The sequence below is a fragment of the Tyto alba genome, unplaced genomic scaffold, assembly GCF_018691265.1.
Source record: "Tyto alba isolate M040663 unplaced genomic scaffold, T.alba_DEE_v4.0 Super-Scaffold_12, whole genome shotgun sequence".
Taxonomy (NCBI): domain Eukaryota; kingdom Metazoa; phylum Chordata; class Aves; order Strigiformes; family Tytonidae; genus Tyto; species Tyto alba.
Genome location: NW_024881274.1, coordinates 1190472 through 1206939, shown reverse-complemented (window position 1 = coordinate 1206939; position 16468 = coordinate 1190472). Strand labels below are relative to the sequence as shown.

Below are 16468 nucleotides of genomic sequence, written 5' to 3'. Positions count from 1 at the left end.
CTTAGGATAATGGGACCCAATTATGGCATCTATCTGTAAAATTATAATGCAGTCAAACCAGAAACAATCAGAGAGCTGACATTTGTCACCACTTTCATTCAGAGTGACAACAAAAAAATCAAATAGAGGTTGAATGAAGGGCTTACTCTGTAAGCATTTACTTAACAGGAGTGTAACAAATCACTGCAGACGTCATTTTAGAAATATAAAATGAGTCCAAGAGTATTCATAACCTTTTTATTTCATATTGTCAACAAGAATCTTGAGAGAATCAAAGTTTAAAATAAACCTAATTTTGCACATTTTAGTCAACATGTATTATTCTATATTGGTAGTAATACAAATGGTAGAAATTCAGTATTTTGAGGAATGTTCTTTTAAAGATGTAAAAGGCATTGATTTCTTTCTAGACAAGTACCACATCTGGTTTCTAAGTTCTTCATATTTGTATATTTAGATTCCATTTTGTACTTTACATCAATTTTTAGAAATATACTGCTGGATCCAAATATTTACAGAGTCCCAAACGTACTTTTAGTGATTTAAACTATTCCTGCCTCCTCCTTCCCTGCCATACCCCCCCCCCCCCCCCCAACAAAGAACAGTTATGTTAGAATTCTCAAACGTGTTTCAAGTCTTAGAAAACTACACAACTCTAATGGAAACTAGACAAGTACTTAAATGTACTCTTTAAACTTCACTTGTTTGGTATTATGCACATTGTACGGAATTCACAGAGGACTCCCCATTATTGTATGACTTGAACCACCATGCACCCACATGATAAAGTTAAGGCTTAAGGCTTGAAGTTGCAAAGGTGCGATCAGGATGCTTTCTAGGAAGAAAACAGAAATCTCTGTAAATGACAAAGTAGTTTTAAACCAAAAGTGTCCACTTACATATCCTATATGGACAAACTCAGATGCTGACAAGATAAAATGTTAATTCACAGAAAAAGTATTTCTAGGTTTGGCTGATCCAGATGATTTTAATTAAATATTATGCAGTAGGAAGTCTCAGCCTCTTCACAGGCTGGAGAAACTCTCAGAAATTACTTTATGCTCTCTAGGCTGTAACAGGCCCTCAAATATGACTTTGCTAGCTACAGATGTTATGACCACAGCTTACTGCAAAGAAAGTTTTCTGCACCTCCCCAGCAAAGAACCAAATGTTCTCCCAAATGCCTAGCAGAAGTTCCACAGAAATCACTCTGTTCCACATAAGTCACCATATAATCCTGAGAACAGTAATATGTAGCATTGCTTTGTGGATCCAAGACACATGCTTATAGTTGTTGTGGTTTGAGCCTGGTTGGCAACCAACCCCCGCAGCTGGTCACCCTCCCTTCCCCCTCCCCGCCTGGGAATGGGGGAGGCGATTAGAGGGGTGAAGGGAAACTCGCCAGCTGAGATAAGAACAGTTTAATAATGGCAATAAAACGAGAACAATGACGATGATAGGGGAAAAAAAAGAAATATATAAACAGGCAATGTACAGCGTAATTGCTCCCCACCCGCTGACCAATCCCCAGCCCGTTCCCGGCCAGCGACCCCGAGATACCAAGATCCCACAATCGCAATCCTGGAAGCGAGAGAGCTCATTCCCAACCACCCCTCCTTTATATAGTGAGCATGACGTTCCATGATATGGAATATTTCATTGCCCAATTAGGGTCAGGTGCTGTGGCCGTGCTCCCTCCCTGCTCCCTGTGCCCTTGCGCACGGGCAGGACATGGAGAGTCGGAGAGTCCAAGTCTCAGTAGCAGCTGAAAACATCAGTGTGCTATCAGCATTCTTCCCATACCAAACCCAAAGCTAAATCCAAAACACAGCACTCATCTAGTCCCTGAAAAGGAGTATTAGCTCTATTTCAGCCCAAACCAAGATAAGGGCAGAAATTCCTGGAAATTCCTCTGTTGTGTGGTTCCTGACTTCCACTGAAATGGGGCTATAATAGTTCCTGCTACACCAACCCCTGAATTCACACAAATCTGCCATTTTTGCAGGGCATTTCCTCTACCTCATGTCCCCAGCATAACTGCATCCCTTCATGGACGGTTAGCACAAAACATCTGAAGAACACAACTTTGAAAGGGCCTCTTTTGCAAAAGTGCATGCTTGTTTTCAAGCATCAAGCTAGGGACAAGATTTTAGTGGTATATGCAACAGCCCCCCCCCCCCCCCCCCCCCCCCCCATGTTCTGTTTCCCACTATCACTTCTCTGATTAGGAACCTAACCTCCTCTACTTAAAATCAGCCCCCTTCCCACCCCTTAAAAGCCATCATCACTTCCAAAGAGCTCTCCTGCTGTTTCCAAATCACTGGAGCAAACAGAACTTCACAGATCATCATCACTGCCATTCACAAGTGAAACAACAGAGACTTGCTAATCCCTGTGTTTTTTTCTATTAACTACTCACTGCTGTCTGAGGAGGGAAGGTGTGCAAATTTATCGATCCATTTAACAGTAATACAGATGACCAAATGAAGATGAGGGTAATTTATGAAATGAATGCTTGGGAAAGATTTGGCAACCAAGGATGGTTTTACCAACTCAGCTGTTGCAAAAACACATCATGCAGCAACAGCCAAGTCTACAGAGTCCTGTCATCAGATTCAGAGAATATCTGCCATCAGCAGGAGCTCAACTGTCCTAGAAAGGGAGTCATCTAGTGCTGGGGGAATGGAATTCCAGGGGAAAGAGATGCTAATACTCCAAACTCCGAAAAGAGCAAGACATGTTTTTTGCACAAGACAGAGAAAAATATAAGAATTTCCTCTACTCCCCTGAGTGAGAATGGCCTTTGCTGAAGCAGCACTTGTCACCTTGGCAACAAGGCTTATCTACAAGCACCTTTAAGCTTTCACTTTGCTGCTCATGGCAAATAATGGTCTGTGATTTCAGCATCAGACAGCAACACAGAAGCTCCCTCTCTCCCACCTCCAGATGCAATTTAATTATTTTTTTCTTCCCCCAGTAGTACTGGTTTAAGCAGCCCTAGTTTTACCTCTGCTCTGACTTAGTTGTGTCTGACAGCAGAGTTGCACATAGCAAGGAAATAATTTGGTTTAATCAGGCAAAAGTGGGGGGTGAAAGGAGTTAGTGTAGATAGTGTAGAAGGACTTGTTTAGAGATACAGCCAAGGTGGCTGGGAAGCAGTTGCTTAAACTGGACCACTGTAATGAGGGGCCTGTCAAGAATATGAAATAAATATAGAGGATGCTTCAAAGAAAGGATACAGAGGATGATCCAAGCATCAGATTCCCTCAGAAGCTGCTCTCAAAGGAGGCAGGTGCTATATACTACCTCTCCTGTCCGTGCAGCGCTGGCCAGAATGCACTGCTGCAGCCAGAGATTTCAGCAACTGTCACAATCCACAGAGGCCACAGTACCAAAACCATATGCATAGTACTTACAATGATAAGGCATCCGGCAAGGACTCAGGGACACGTACTCTTGCAGGCAAGCAAATCTTTTGTTCAAAGGTGGTACTGAAACTGAAAGACTTCAGTTACTTCTCCTGACAAATGCACTTGCTCAAATTTATGCATTTTACTATAGCATGGAGGAGAGCAGGAACATAAGGGGATTCAACTTTGCCACTCAGAGGTGGTGGTGCTTAGAAGAGCTATATGTGCTCTAACCACTAGAAAGTTCCCCAAGAAGCGTAAGAAGTGAAATGAGATAGCACGGCTGTCACCCCTTATGGAAGGAGAGGTATATCAGGGTTGAGCTCATGCAGAACTGCAGAGCTGTCAAGTGCAGGACTGCTGCTGCATACAGGCTTGGACAAACCTTAAAATATGCTTTGGCAAGCCTGGTGCTGCCATCACATCTTGTGTACAGCCTATCAGATCAAAGAAACCAGTCAAGGCTGCTCCATCCACATCGTAGCTGGCCATTAAACTCCTCACTCCCCCAAACCCACACTGTGATTTTGCTTTGTAAAGGACAAGAGGGGGAGATTTCTGCTAATATAGGGGCCTAGTGCCAGCATATCTGCCAAATCTAAGGTGACAGGAGGTCACAAGAGGCTGCTAGCTATTAGCTCAACAGAAGCTCGGTAACCATTTGAAAGGGCTCCAGGAAGAGGCACCTGGCCACACTTCCAACATCAGCAGAAAGGCACAGCACCTTTCTCCCCTGCACACTGCCCAGACATCCAGCAGGATCAGAACACAGGCCACAGGCAGGAAGACCACCCTGCCACATGCATACAAGAGCAGGAAGCATCTCTGTTCCTAAGGGCTTCCTTTTCTTATACCAGCCAGTCACACAAGACAGCAAGTAACACTGAACCAGCATCCTAACAACATTCACTGTTAATCAGTATCCCTCCTCCCAGGGTTTGTACAGCAGCAGAGTCAGCCCACATCCATCCATCAAGGCTGAGTAGGGAGCAAGTTGCAATACTCCTCCACACAAAACACTGTTGACAAGAATCAAACTCGCATTCACTACCTGTTTATGCCAGAATTGGTCATGCCCCAAACAAAAGGACAATCTGACTCCAACGACTCTGCAAAAGGAAAGGAATGTTGTGGCTCAGAACTAAGAAACTCCAGCAACTACTATCAGATCAGGAATATCTCTGCCATATTTCTGCATGTTCAAGAGGGAATAAAAGTTGGTCTAATGATGAATGGGTTTGCTTCACTGTCATTTAACTAAGGAACTTAAAAATTATGTCTTCGTTGTCATCATTGCACATATGGTACAAAAGCTGATCTGAGAAAGAGCAGATGCTTGGAAGACATCTCCATACTGGTTATGGCAGGCATGTTGAACAGTTCTCCATACCAAAAGCCTGCTGGGTGGAGAGATGTGTGTTTTTAGGAATGAGTGTAAGCAAAGTATCCTACAAGCGAGACCTAAGTGAACAGCATCTCTGGATTCACACGGTTCCAAGTGGAGGGGAAGGACAGGACCAGGGAGAAAGCAGCAGTGTGGCAGATGGGGAAGTTCCTCACCTGTTTCCCAGTCTTCATCACATGGAGGTGCCTGCCATGTGCTCGTAGCACTCATCTGCTCTCTTTGGAAGCCAGAGGACTGATTCACTTCAGGAAGAGAGAAAACTCAGTGACTGGCAGTCAATCCTGCTTCAGAGACATTAAGTGCTTTGGATCAAGTTGTAAAACACCTCTTGGCTTTAGAGGAAATCCTGCACAATGCAAACAGGTTAGGTACACCCAAGAGCCAGGTGTTGATATGAAATTAAGCAACTTTGAATTAGCCTTTTTCAGTGAACATGAGAAGACTCTGCTCCCTGGAACTTTGCGGCAGGAATGCTTGAGTGAAGAGGAAGCCTGCTTGCATGAATGCAGGCATCACTGCTAGCCTTGGTGCAACTCTACAGAATAAAGAAAACGATATATCTGGTCTTCAGCGTGGCAATACTTAAAGAGCCACTGCAGGGGATGGAAAAGACACTGCACAGCACAGGATGCCTTCCTAATATTTTGGGCGTTTTGGACAGCCCCCCTCCCACCTTGTCTCACTGGGCAGAAGACTGAAGTCTTAATTGTAGGGCAGATGAAGCAAGTGCAGCAGAAGAGCAGCTTGGAAGAGGAGCTGCCCCATCTCTTGGTGAACTATGCAGGTTGCCCTGGAGAACAGCTGCAGGGGTTTCCATAGCTCAGATACTTGTCTGGTAGAAATGAACTTTTCACATGGCATCAGTGGTCAAGCCTCAACAAAGGGAGATCAGCTCTAGAAGAAGACAGGCCTGTCCTTGTGGTCATTAAAGCACCCCAGCTCCTGCTGGAGGTACTTCAACATGCACAGTCTAGTGTAAAACCTTTTTATTCAACAAGCCTGGTAACAAAATATGTGCAAGGCCTACCAGGAGCTTCTGCAATAGTCTCTGCAATAGTCTCATGAATGTAACCAATAAATCAAAGCAAGTAAGACTCAAGTTTCCCCAAAGATGCTACGTCACACAAAACTATAGACAGTAATTTGGCTCCCACTTTTCAGTTATTCTATGAGCTAGCCTCACAAACAGGAGACCTCAGTCCCCAGGGTGAACAAACATCTCAGGGCACAGGTGGTTCTCTTACCTATATCTTGCTCAATTAACCCTTTGTCATTGCACTTCAATATGTGATTGCTGAGGTCAGCCTGAGGAACTAGATGGCGAGCATTGAAGGGGCATGTGGCCAATTTCTTTGCAACTTCAGGGTAGCTCTAGACAAGAAAAAAACAAAATCACGTGTCATATCTCTCAAGTTCACTTATTTCTTGCTAGCCCATAGAAAAAAAAAAAAAACAAACAAGAATATTTGTGATATCACTTTGAAAAAAAAAAAAAAAACAAGACTAAACAAGGAATGGCAATATATTGTTCGGACATTTGCTAAAAATGCAAGGGGAAACTAACATGACTGTTCTTTAAACCACAATTCACTGTGAAGCTCAGCCACCCTTGAGTTCACTGAAATGAAATACACCCTCAGCTAAACTCCCCATAATTTGCTGCAACACTGGAAATATGGCTGCATGGTTTAAAGCACAGATTAAACTATTTTAAAAACAATGTGGGGGAGATGTCAGGCAAATCTAAACCATTCAGGTATTTTTTAAATAAGCAGGCACAAAGGCAGAGAAATTCCTTAAACCTTTCAAAACAGCTAGGGGGTTTGGTAGCATTCCACCTGCAGACTTCAGCACTGCAGGATTAACATTCAAGTACAACATTATCACAGACACAGGTTCCTCTGGAAGCGCTCAGCTGTCACTATGGTAAATTAGCCCACTCCCTGCAAAGATACAGCCTTTATTGGGAAAAGCACAACTGTGCCACTGTACCAGTGCCTGCCTGGTTCTGGCTGATGCAGCTCTGCTGGTCAGGGGTCAGACCTGGCGCCTGCAGCAAATGCAGGGGCAGAAGTGCCTTGTACAGGTGCTGCTCACTGTGGCCGATACAGGACTGCAGCACAGGCTGCAGGCACATCCATGGCAGTTGTCATTGCCTGGTCTATACAGCCAGGGTTGCTGTGCCCTCGTGTCCATTGTTTGCTTCAACTAGCCTGAGTAAGCTATTCTGGCCATGTAGCAGAAGCTTCTCTATGCAGTTCAGGCTGAGAGGATTCAACTTGTTCTGCTTGCAGTGTCCCCATTTGTGTGGCTGGGCTGCATTCCGCACAAATCAATAGGAAGCTGAGCCAGGTGGAAGCATTTAATTGGATTTTATGCATAGGGTACACAAAGGAAAGTCAGCAAATTACCAAGGAAGAAGGACAACCTCAGCCCAGATGCTTGCCACAGTAAATAGTCACACAGTGGCATCTTCAGATGGATGAGATGATAATCCCTGAGCCCTTCTGCTAATGGTTTACAGACACCAACTGTCTGACTGGTGATTACTATCTTACCTTACCCTCCTAACTAGGCTTGCCAAAACTGTCTGGTCATCAGTTATGCAACACAAAGACAAAACCAACATGGTTAAAAGCTTACTTGCCAACACTGTTCACCTAGCTCACATGCACATTCTTGTAAGAGTTTGCAGGGGGTCAGCAAGAAACATTTCAGCCCTCTTGAATGTTGGAAAGATGGAGGTACTTGCCACTTAGCTCTGCCCACTATTTTCATTTGTTACTTAATATTTTTCAAGGCATTAGCTCTACCAGAGTGAACTGTTTATAAGTATTGATACCAGGACACACACCGCACAACTGCATCTTAACTGGAAGGCACAGTACTGTTACACTATTTTAAAAACTCTGGCAAATTTCTTGGTAATCTTAAAGAGGAACAATTGGGTTTTAAAAGGTCTCAGCAAAAACCCAGTCATATGCTAGCACTTGACAGGTTTAAAGAAAACAAATGATCAGGACAACACAGAATAGGAAAGAATGCTTCCTAATAAATTATTTGTATTCAAATTCTGCATAAAAGATGGAGAGGGGGGAAAAAACCTCTCCCATATGTGCTGAGCATAGGATGTGCAGTTTCTGCAGATGGACATTAAATAGTTACTAGTGAAACCTTCAAATAACCCCTCTGCTAGGCAGCTGCATCTCCAGCACTTAATGAATTGCAACATCACAACACTTCTACCCTGACTAGCCAGAAGGGGTGCACACAACTCAGACGGGAGTTCTCTCTTCAACTTTAAGTGGAAAAATGTCCCTGGCCTCCATGTGAACTGCTGGAAGAGACCAGAATTTCGTCCCTGACCTAACTGTGAAGAATCTCTATCCCAACAGAGCCACACCGGTCTTGGGTAAAATAACATGCTTGAAGCTATTACTAAACAAATAATAACGCTATATGAAATAAAGGATAAACAAGGATATTTGTTGGGAACTTACTCCAGTCAGCCAGAAAATGCAACAAGAATGAGAACATGCACATCATATTTTCACGCACATAATTGCTCCCATTCAGTGCCGTGTTTGGCAGTCCAGCTTACCTTCCTACACTTTACAAGGTGATAGGGAAACCGACAGGCTCTGATTCGATGATGTTTATTATATGGACATTGTATTAATCTCTCTGGATCCAAAACATCTAGTAAACCAGAAAAACAGAGAGAAAAAAAACTAATTAGAAAGACAAGATCTAGCATCATTAATATATCTAAGCAAGAAAAAAAACATACCATCACATCAGTGCTATGATCTCAGGGAGTTAAACCAGTTGTTCTTAGTTTGAAACCATTCATTAGGGCAGGCACTTGTTTTGCATACCCAAACAAATTCATTTTGAAGTTTGTGGTGACTGGGATGTTAGTCAAAACAGGTAATAGTCAGTAGCACTGAGCATAACAACTCTTTAAATTACCATATTAGGTAGGTAACCACACTCAAAGTGAATGAGAACAGCAGTACTTTTCCAGCTATCTCAAAGGAGAATCAGTGGGATGATGACACACCCATCAGTGCCTTCAGGAACATTGTCAGTCTGAACCAAGTATTTTTTTCATCAACAGCTACTTTTGCTGGAGGAGGAATGCCAGGCAATTTAGTTTCATTTCAGACGAAGCAGTGTGCCTAACATGGTGCACGTGACTTCTAAATTAAATTTTTCATAAGCCATACAATTATTTAGAAGCTGAGGAGTTACTAAACCAGCTAAAACACCTAAGAATGAACAGTGAAGCAGCATGAGTGCATGCATATGTGATATATATTTTTTATCTATCTATAGATAAAATACATTAACATATTAACATATCTGTTTAAAAAAGCATATTTCCATATTCTCTGTGAGGAAGAGAGACAGCCAGAAGATGACACAGATCCCCTTTGCTGCCTGTGGGTCTGTTTGTGGGGTACACACCAGGGAGCCAGACCAGGCTTCCTTCATCTTTTCTGCTCTGCCCCTCTTTTTGCACAGGCTTTTAGCACATTTAGGATTATGCAGTAGCTTAAACAGATCTAAGTATGGGCCGCTGCTGTTTTAGCCTCTCCCCTTCTCTTACACATGCGTTGATGCTCAATTGCCTCAACAGCCAAGTCAGGGAACTCTGTCAGGCCACAGGCTGACCACTAGTTAAGATGTTCCACAGGTCAGAGTGAGCAGACTTCATGCTGTGAGGAAGGAAGGGCAGACCTCACGCTTCTTTCCATCTCAGCTGTGCAGTGCTGCTGTCAGCTCTGTCACCTGTGAGCATCTCTCACCTCCATCAGCCAGATTAGGTCATTAGAACAGATGGAAACTAAAGACTTAATCATGAAGAGCTGACAAACTCTCTACTGGTTCAAGTGCCCCTAGAAGAGCAATCAGAAATGGCTTCTCTCAGTGAAGTGGCTCAACACAAGATCACTCTAAGTGCATTATCAGTAAAAGAAAGGAGACAGACAAGTACCAGAGGAAGAGGAAAGCCCTCACAACAGTACATAAAACAGCAAACAAAAAAAAAAAAAAATCACAGGAGCAGCCCTGATCAGGTAAATGGATGCAGTTAACGGCTGCAGCGGGCAAAGCCTCAGCAGCACCACAGCAATGCCATGTGCAAACCAGATCCCGGTCCCCAGCCACTCCACACGCGAACACAAACCCACAGCGACCCTGAAGATGTGCCTGGAGTCAGCCGAGGCTTATGACGGACAGGAGCAGCTCTTTAACCAAACCGAGTGAATTTACCCTGCTATTTCCTAAAGGCCAGACCCCATCCACACCAGAAACGCACCTGGTCTGGAAAACACATATAACAGCGGTCTAGTTATAACAAACAACAACCTCACCGGAGCCTGCCTGGCTCAGACACAGCACGCACAGACGGGCCCAGATCGACCACGAAGGGAGGGGGGGGGGGGGGGGGGGGGGGGGGGCCGCCTTCCCTCCGCACAGACCCCAGCTCGCGCCTCACCGAAATCATCCTCCAGCTCCATGGCGGAGAGGGTCAGGGTCAGGGTCAGGGTCAGGGTCAGGGTCAGGGTCAGGGGCCGGGGCCGGGGCCACTCCTGCCCCTCACAGAACTGGGCCCTCGTCCCACTCGCCGCCCTTACGCCTGAGCGACTGTTCCCTAGCGCCCTCCCCCCTCCCGCCGTGGAGCGGTTGCCGGGGCAACACGGCGACGTGGGGCTGTGCCGGGCTCCTCCTGCCGCGGCCCCGGCGGCGCGGGCCCGCCCGCCTCCCTCAACCCAAACCGCGCCCCGAGGGTCGCCGGCCCCCTCGGCACCGGCGCCCGAGGCGGGGACTGCGAGCCCGAAACCCTTTCCCGGGGGAGGGGGAGGGTGTCCGTGCCCTGGAAGTCTCGCAGGAGGCTGCCGCCGAGAGGGGGCTGGAAGGCGGCCACGGGCACAGTGGAGCCCCGCAGCCCGGGGGGGTGCCCTGACCCGCCCGACTGTTACAGGTAGATTAAGGCCAATCACATCCAAATACGGATTAATGAATCTTTATTAAGGTAAGAGAGCAAATGCAGCGCTGGGGTGGCCGAGGAGTCGCAGCTCCATCCAGGCTCACCAAATTGTTTAAGTTTCAAACCCCCTTTTATCCACCCAGCTACAGGTTTCAACACCTTCGGCACGCCTCCTGGCTTCTACAATCTTCTTTCTTCAGCCCTGTGGTCACCTACACCTTGTCCTTCAAGTCTGGGCCAATTTGCAGCTCCTTTGTCTTTATGGCTCAGTGGTTTCAGTTCCTCTCTTATCTCAAGGACAAGGGATACCAGAGATGGCCCATTCTGTTCTTATTCCATTGCAAAGGAGTTACCGCCCTGTGATATGGACCATCTTGATGAGCATCCCAAGAGGGCGGGCTGTTGGGTTGGTGTTTCCTCAGATCAATTCCACCCTTTTCCCAGTAGTAAAGTCTTTTACTTTTCTTAAAATTTGGATCATTGTACTAATAATAGCTTTAGCCTAAGAAGTAATTGTTTAATTACTTTTAGTGAAAGCAAAATTCTTCTATTACTTATCACACGACTGTTTCCAGATGTTTGGAACAAGGTGGTTTGGTTACCCCTGCTTGATTTCAGCTCCCACAGGGCTCCTACGTTGAAGGCTCTGAGCGAAGAGCTTCAAAGAAGGGCCGTGTTTTTACACCCTGCTCTTTGGCACGCGCGACGCAGGAGGAAAAAACCAGAGGTTTTACTGTCGAATTAAATCAGAGATCCCTGCAGCTTCCTCTCCCCATTCAAAACCACTTGCTTTTGAGTGCCTCATTTTGCAACCAAAATAGGAATGTCCAGTGAATGTAGAAATGAATGGAGAGACACTTTTTTGAAACAGAATGTTGCCGACGCAGGCACCTGGATTCTGCAAACCGCCACCCCGGTCCCTTCAGCTGCAGGATGGGGGTGCAGCCCAGGGGTTAGAGCACAGCATCTGCTTGAGCGCTGGCTCATGTGGATTGCACACACAGGCCTGGAGAGGATGAACGCGCGTGGAAGATGGGTGGTTACGGGGTTCATGAGCTCCCAGGGACACAGACATGCTCTGCTCCCTGCCCTGATGATACATACTGCCTTTCAGGGATGAGGGAAGAAAACCTGAATGACTGGAAGATGTCCCAAAACCAAGGCTCTTCACCCGGCCTGCAAAGAGCCAATCAACACAGAGTTGAGATACTTGTGTTTGTTACAGTTCTGCACAGAAAAGGGTGCTAGGCATCCAAAGTGGCCAGCACACTGTTACATACACACACACCCCATATTTTTTTGATTCTGAACACGCAAACATGTGGCTCTGTGCATAACTATTGGTTAGTATTTTATCACAATATCATCTATTGGCCAGTTTTTTTCCTTGCTTTCATTTAAAGTCATAGGATCTACCTATTAATGTACACATGCACAGAGGGTGAGGGGCTTCATGAAGAGGGGGGTAACTTAAGATACAGAGGTGTGGTCTTCATATTATAATGAGCTGTTGTGGTTTGAGCCTGGTTGGCAACCAACCCCCGCAGCTGGTCACCCTCCCTTCCCCCTCCCCAGCCTGGGAATGGGGGAGGCGATTAGAGGGGTGAAGGGAGACTCGCCAGCTGAGATAAGAACAGTTTAATAATGGCAATAAAGTGAGAACAATGACGATGATAGGGGAAAAAAAAGAAATATATAAACAGGCAATGTACAGCGTAATTGCTCCCCACCCGCTGACCAATCCCCAGCCCGTTCCCGGCCAGCGACCCCGAGATACCAAGATCCCACAATCGCAATCCTGGAAGCGAGAGAGCTCATTCCCAGCCACCCCTCCTTTATATAGTGAGCATGACGTTCCATGATATGGAATATTTCATTGCCCAATTAGGGTCAGGTGCTGTGGCCGTGCTCCCTCCCTGCTCCCTGTGCCCTTGCGCACGGGCAGAACATGGGGAGTCAGAGAGTCCTTGAAGTCTCAGTAGCAGCTGAAAACATCAGTGTGCTATCAGCATTCTTCCCATACCAAACCCAAAGCTAAATCCAAAACACAGCACTCATCTAGTCCCTGAAAAGGAATATTAACTCTATTTCAGCCCAAACCAAGACATGAGCTAAGTTCACTTAAAGGACACAGAAATAGGTATTTTCTACAGCATGGTTTCAGATCAACATTGTGTTGGTCATAAATCTTAACAATACAATAGTTCTACCCTAGAACTAAGCAACCACAAATTTGGTTATAGCAATAGTGATCATGGTTACAAAACTTAGATTCTGAGCTGCAGATCGTATGGGAAACACTGGGGTTTTGTCTTTTGCTAATTTTTTGCTCTTTTTACAACAAAGAGGTGTTTTCCACTGCTGTGTGGTCTTCACTTCTCCCTCCAGTCCCTGCTTTTTTTTTCAGGGCAGGAAGAGACAACCACCATCTGAAAAGAGTTTGCTGCTCTTTGGAGGTCAGTATAGATTCCACAGTGTTGCTCCACTGCAAAGTTTCCTGGTAAAAACAGGCCAGCATCACAGCATGGTGGCATGGAACTCATCTACTCCCATCCACCATTCTGCTGGGTAAGTCACACACCGCAAATATTTTTTACTGCATGGTCCTCCTGGCATTCATCATGCTAGGAAGATTATATCCATGACAGTGATGTTCATGGTCACTGCTCTGACATATGCTGCACCAACACACAATCCTGGCCAGCATCATGGTCAGTATTTTCTTACAAAACTTGCTTTCCATTGGTATGTCCTCCTACACATTCCCCACTCCATCTAAAGTGAATGAATACCTGATGCAGCTGAACTGGTTTTCTCAGTAGTGAGACAGGGAAGGGATGGGAGTGTGAACAGCTTCTAACTTAGGACCTAGGTAGTTTTTCTTCAACAACACCAACACTTTTTAATTTTCTTGCTCTAAATGAGATTTTGGGAACCATTTGCTATAGAGCCGAAAACATTCTCTTCTCCATCATTCTGCCTCTACTTCTATCCTTCCTGGACAATATATGCTCACAGCCCACATGTCCTCAAGGCAATAGCCCCTTCTAGGAACTGACTTCAAATGAGGAGACTTATAGGGTTGTGAGCAAAAGGAACTGACCTTCAATCCTTAGATTTCCTTGAGTGGAAGAAGATACACTAGAGGGTTTCCCACTGTTTTAGTTAGAAGTTACTGGCCAAGGTTTTCAGGTCCTGCCCTGCCTAATTTAGTTACAGGAAGTAACTGAAGATTTACCAGTGCTCTCTGTTAGTAGCAACAGCAGAATCATCTTAAAGTACAAGAGATAGTGCTTTTATAGAATCATAATGGTAGATCAGAAGAACAGCATAGGCTTCTCTTGAATGGAAATATTAACAAGCCATTTTCAAGCACAGAGAGGCTTGCCTCTTCCTGTCCTTTTATCTGCAAAGATATGTAAAATCTTAGTTTCCAGGAGTCCAAGATGGACTAAGTCTGCCAAAGGATTGAGATGTCTCCCTGCATGCTTGATCTTGCAGTGGCGTATCTCTCATCTTCACAAATGTAGACCATAAACCAACTCTGACCATTATGTAAACTCAAGCGTCTGCACACAGGCATGACTCTTTTTATCCTCATTTACAGAATGGTCCCCAGTCAGGGAATGGTTGACATGTTTCTTGGATACCTGTCCCCTGAGCTGCCTGTTGGGCTGCAGAATCTAAAACAGCCATTGCTGGTACAAGGATGAGCTGTGCTCCACTCTCAAAGTCACTGGGAGAACCGACAGGAAACTGCCTCTTCACAGTCACAGATCACTCGGTGACAGAGCATGCATGATTTCTGCAAAACTCATCCTGAGCAGCAGTGCATCTTGCCTTGCCTTTGCCTTTCTTTTTTCCACATTTGACCTTCACCTCTTCTTGTTTTTCTTGCAGAAAAAGGCAAGCAGAAGGGAAAGCAGCTCCTCGCTTGCTGGCAGTCTGTCTTGACAAGCCTTGAAGTGCTGGATACTATGTCTTGCTCTCCAACTATGGAGATAGAGAAAAGGATCTCCCAAATTCAGGGGTACATGGTGGTGTGAATTCAGCCAAGGAAGCTGAGCCATGTGTGTCTGCTTCTTAGACTGATTAGCGCCTGCCCCCACAGCAGACCCTGCCCACAGTGGGAATATCTCTCCATTGAAGGACATGCTTATATTGATGTAGTTCTCCAGCAGAACACTTTTTCTTGACTCGCATTTGAGCATTTTCTTGTGTCCTGTTTTTGTCTGGGAGGGAGTTAATTTTCTTTCCAGTAGCTGGTACAGTGCTGTATTTTGGATTTAGTATAAGATTAATATTCATAACACACTGATGGTTTAGTTGTTGCTAAGTAGTGCTAATCCTAAATCAATGATTTTTTGGTTTCCCATGCTCTGCCAGTAAGGGGGTGCACAAGAAGCTGGCAGGGAACGTAGTCAGGGGAGCTGACCTGAACTAGCCAAAGGGGTATTCCATAGCATAGGGTGTCACGGTCAGTATAAAAACTGGTGGGTGCGTTGGCTGGGAGCGGCCAATATCTGATCGGGGATTGGTCAGCAGGTGGTGAGCAGTTGCATTGTGCATCACTTGTCTTTTCTGGGGTTTTATTTCTCTTTTTGTTATCTTCCTTTTCATTGATATTATGGTTATTATCATTATATTTTATTTTATTTCAATTATTAAACTTTTAATCTCAACATTTCTATTTTCTTTCTGATTCTTATCCCCATCCCACACTGGTGGGGGGTGAGAAGTGAGTGAGTGGTGCTTAGTTGCTGGTTGGAATTAAACCAGGACAGCTTGCAAGGGGCTGGAAGATGTGTGTGGAGAAGGTTGACAGTGTCTCTGCTACCAAGACAACTGCTGATTAGGTCTCTGAAAGGTTCCTGCATCATCATGCTCGGGAATGTCCTGAAGCAGTTGAGCAGCTTGCCTTCCTCAGCTGCAACCCTCTATGCAGTCTTTTCGGCTGGTGACAGCACTGCTTTGGAGACCTTCCAGGCTCCCCTTAAAGAATAATTGGCAACAAGCCCCTGCCTTTCTCCTTACCCTCAGTGTCTCTCCAGAAACTTCCCCCAGGAAACCCACTGCATAAATGGAAGCAGGAGGATCATGTGCACTGTGAACCTATTCACCTCATTCTCACTCCTGCTACTCTCTGGGAACGTTTTCTACCTGAGCCTTTCCCCTCCAGCACAGTGGCATCCAGAGCAAGAGGAATTCCCTTTTCTCCCCTCCACAAGATCTTGGCCTGCTGCTGTCCCAGGGACTTCCATAGACCAGGATCCTCAACCAAGCTTGGGAGTGGCCACACACCGCTTTCACAGCATGTGGACTGAGGCCAAGAGGGCAATTCTGGACAGAGGCTCAACAAAGCTGGGCCTGATGGCAAGGGACACAGGAGGAGCCATGGATGCCTTCCTCACCTGCAAATGTTGGTGCATGAAGGGGGCCCACTGCACCATATCCCACCCTCTCCTCTATTGGGAATGGTGAAGGATCTCCATGTGCCCCATGCAGCCATAACTTCCACAGAGAAACACACGTCTTCCTGACTGTATGTGTCTGGAGTGTCCACAGAGGGAAGGACCATGCAGTGAGAGTTAACAATCATTGCGGTAAAAGCTACTGCAAAGCCATCCCCAACAACCCCATCCCAGAACCACCCCTGAG

The 16468-nt window shown here is 45.6% G+C and overlaps 1 protein-coding gene across 1 annotated transcript; it reads right to left on the bottom strand.

Moving 5' to 3' along the window:
* Positions 1-606: 606 nt before the first annotated feature.
* Positions 607-10460, bottom strand: LOC104366693 (gametocyte-specific factor 1). The gene is made up of 7 exons (XM_032996540.2): positions 10319-10460; positions 8417-8514; positions 6060-6186; positions 4971-5057; positions 4462-4519; positions 3417-3497; positions 607-835 (listed from the first exon to the last, which is right to left on the bottom strand). The coding sequence occupies exons 1-7, from the start codon at positions 10338-10340 to the stop codon at positions 790-792; spliced, it is 519 nt and encodes a 172-aa protein (XP_032852431.1). The 5' UTR covers positions 10341-10460; the 3' UTR covers positions 607-789.
* Positions 10461-16468: the final 6008 nt, after the last annotated feature.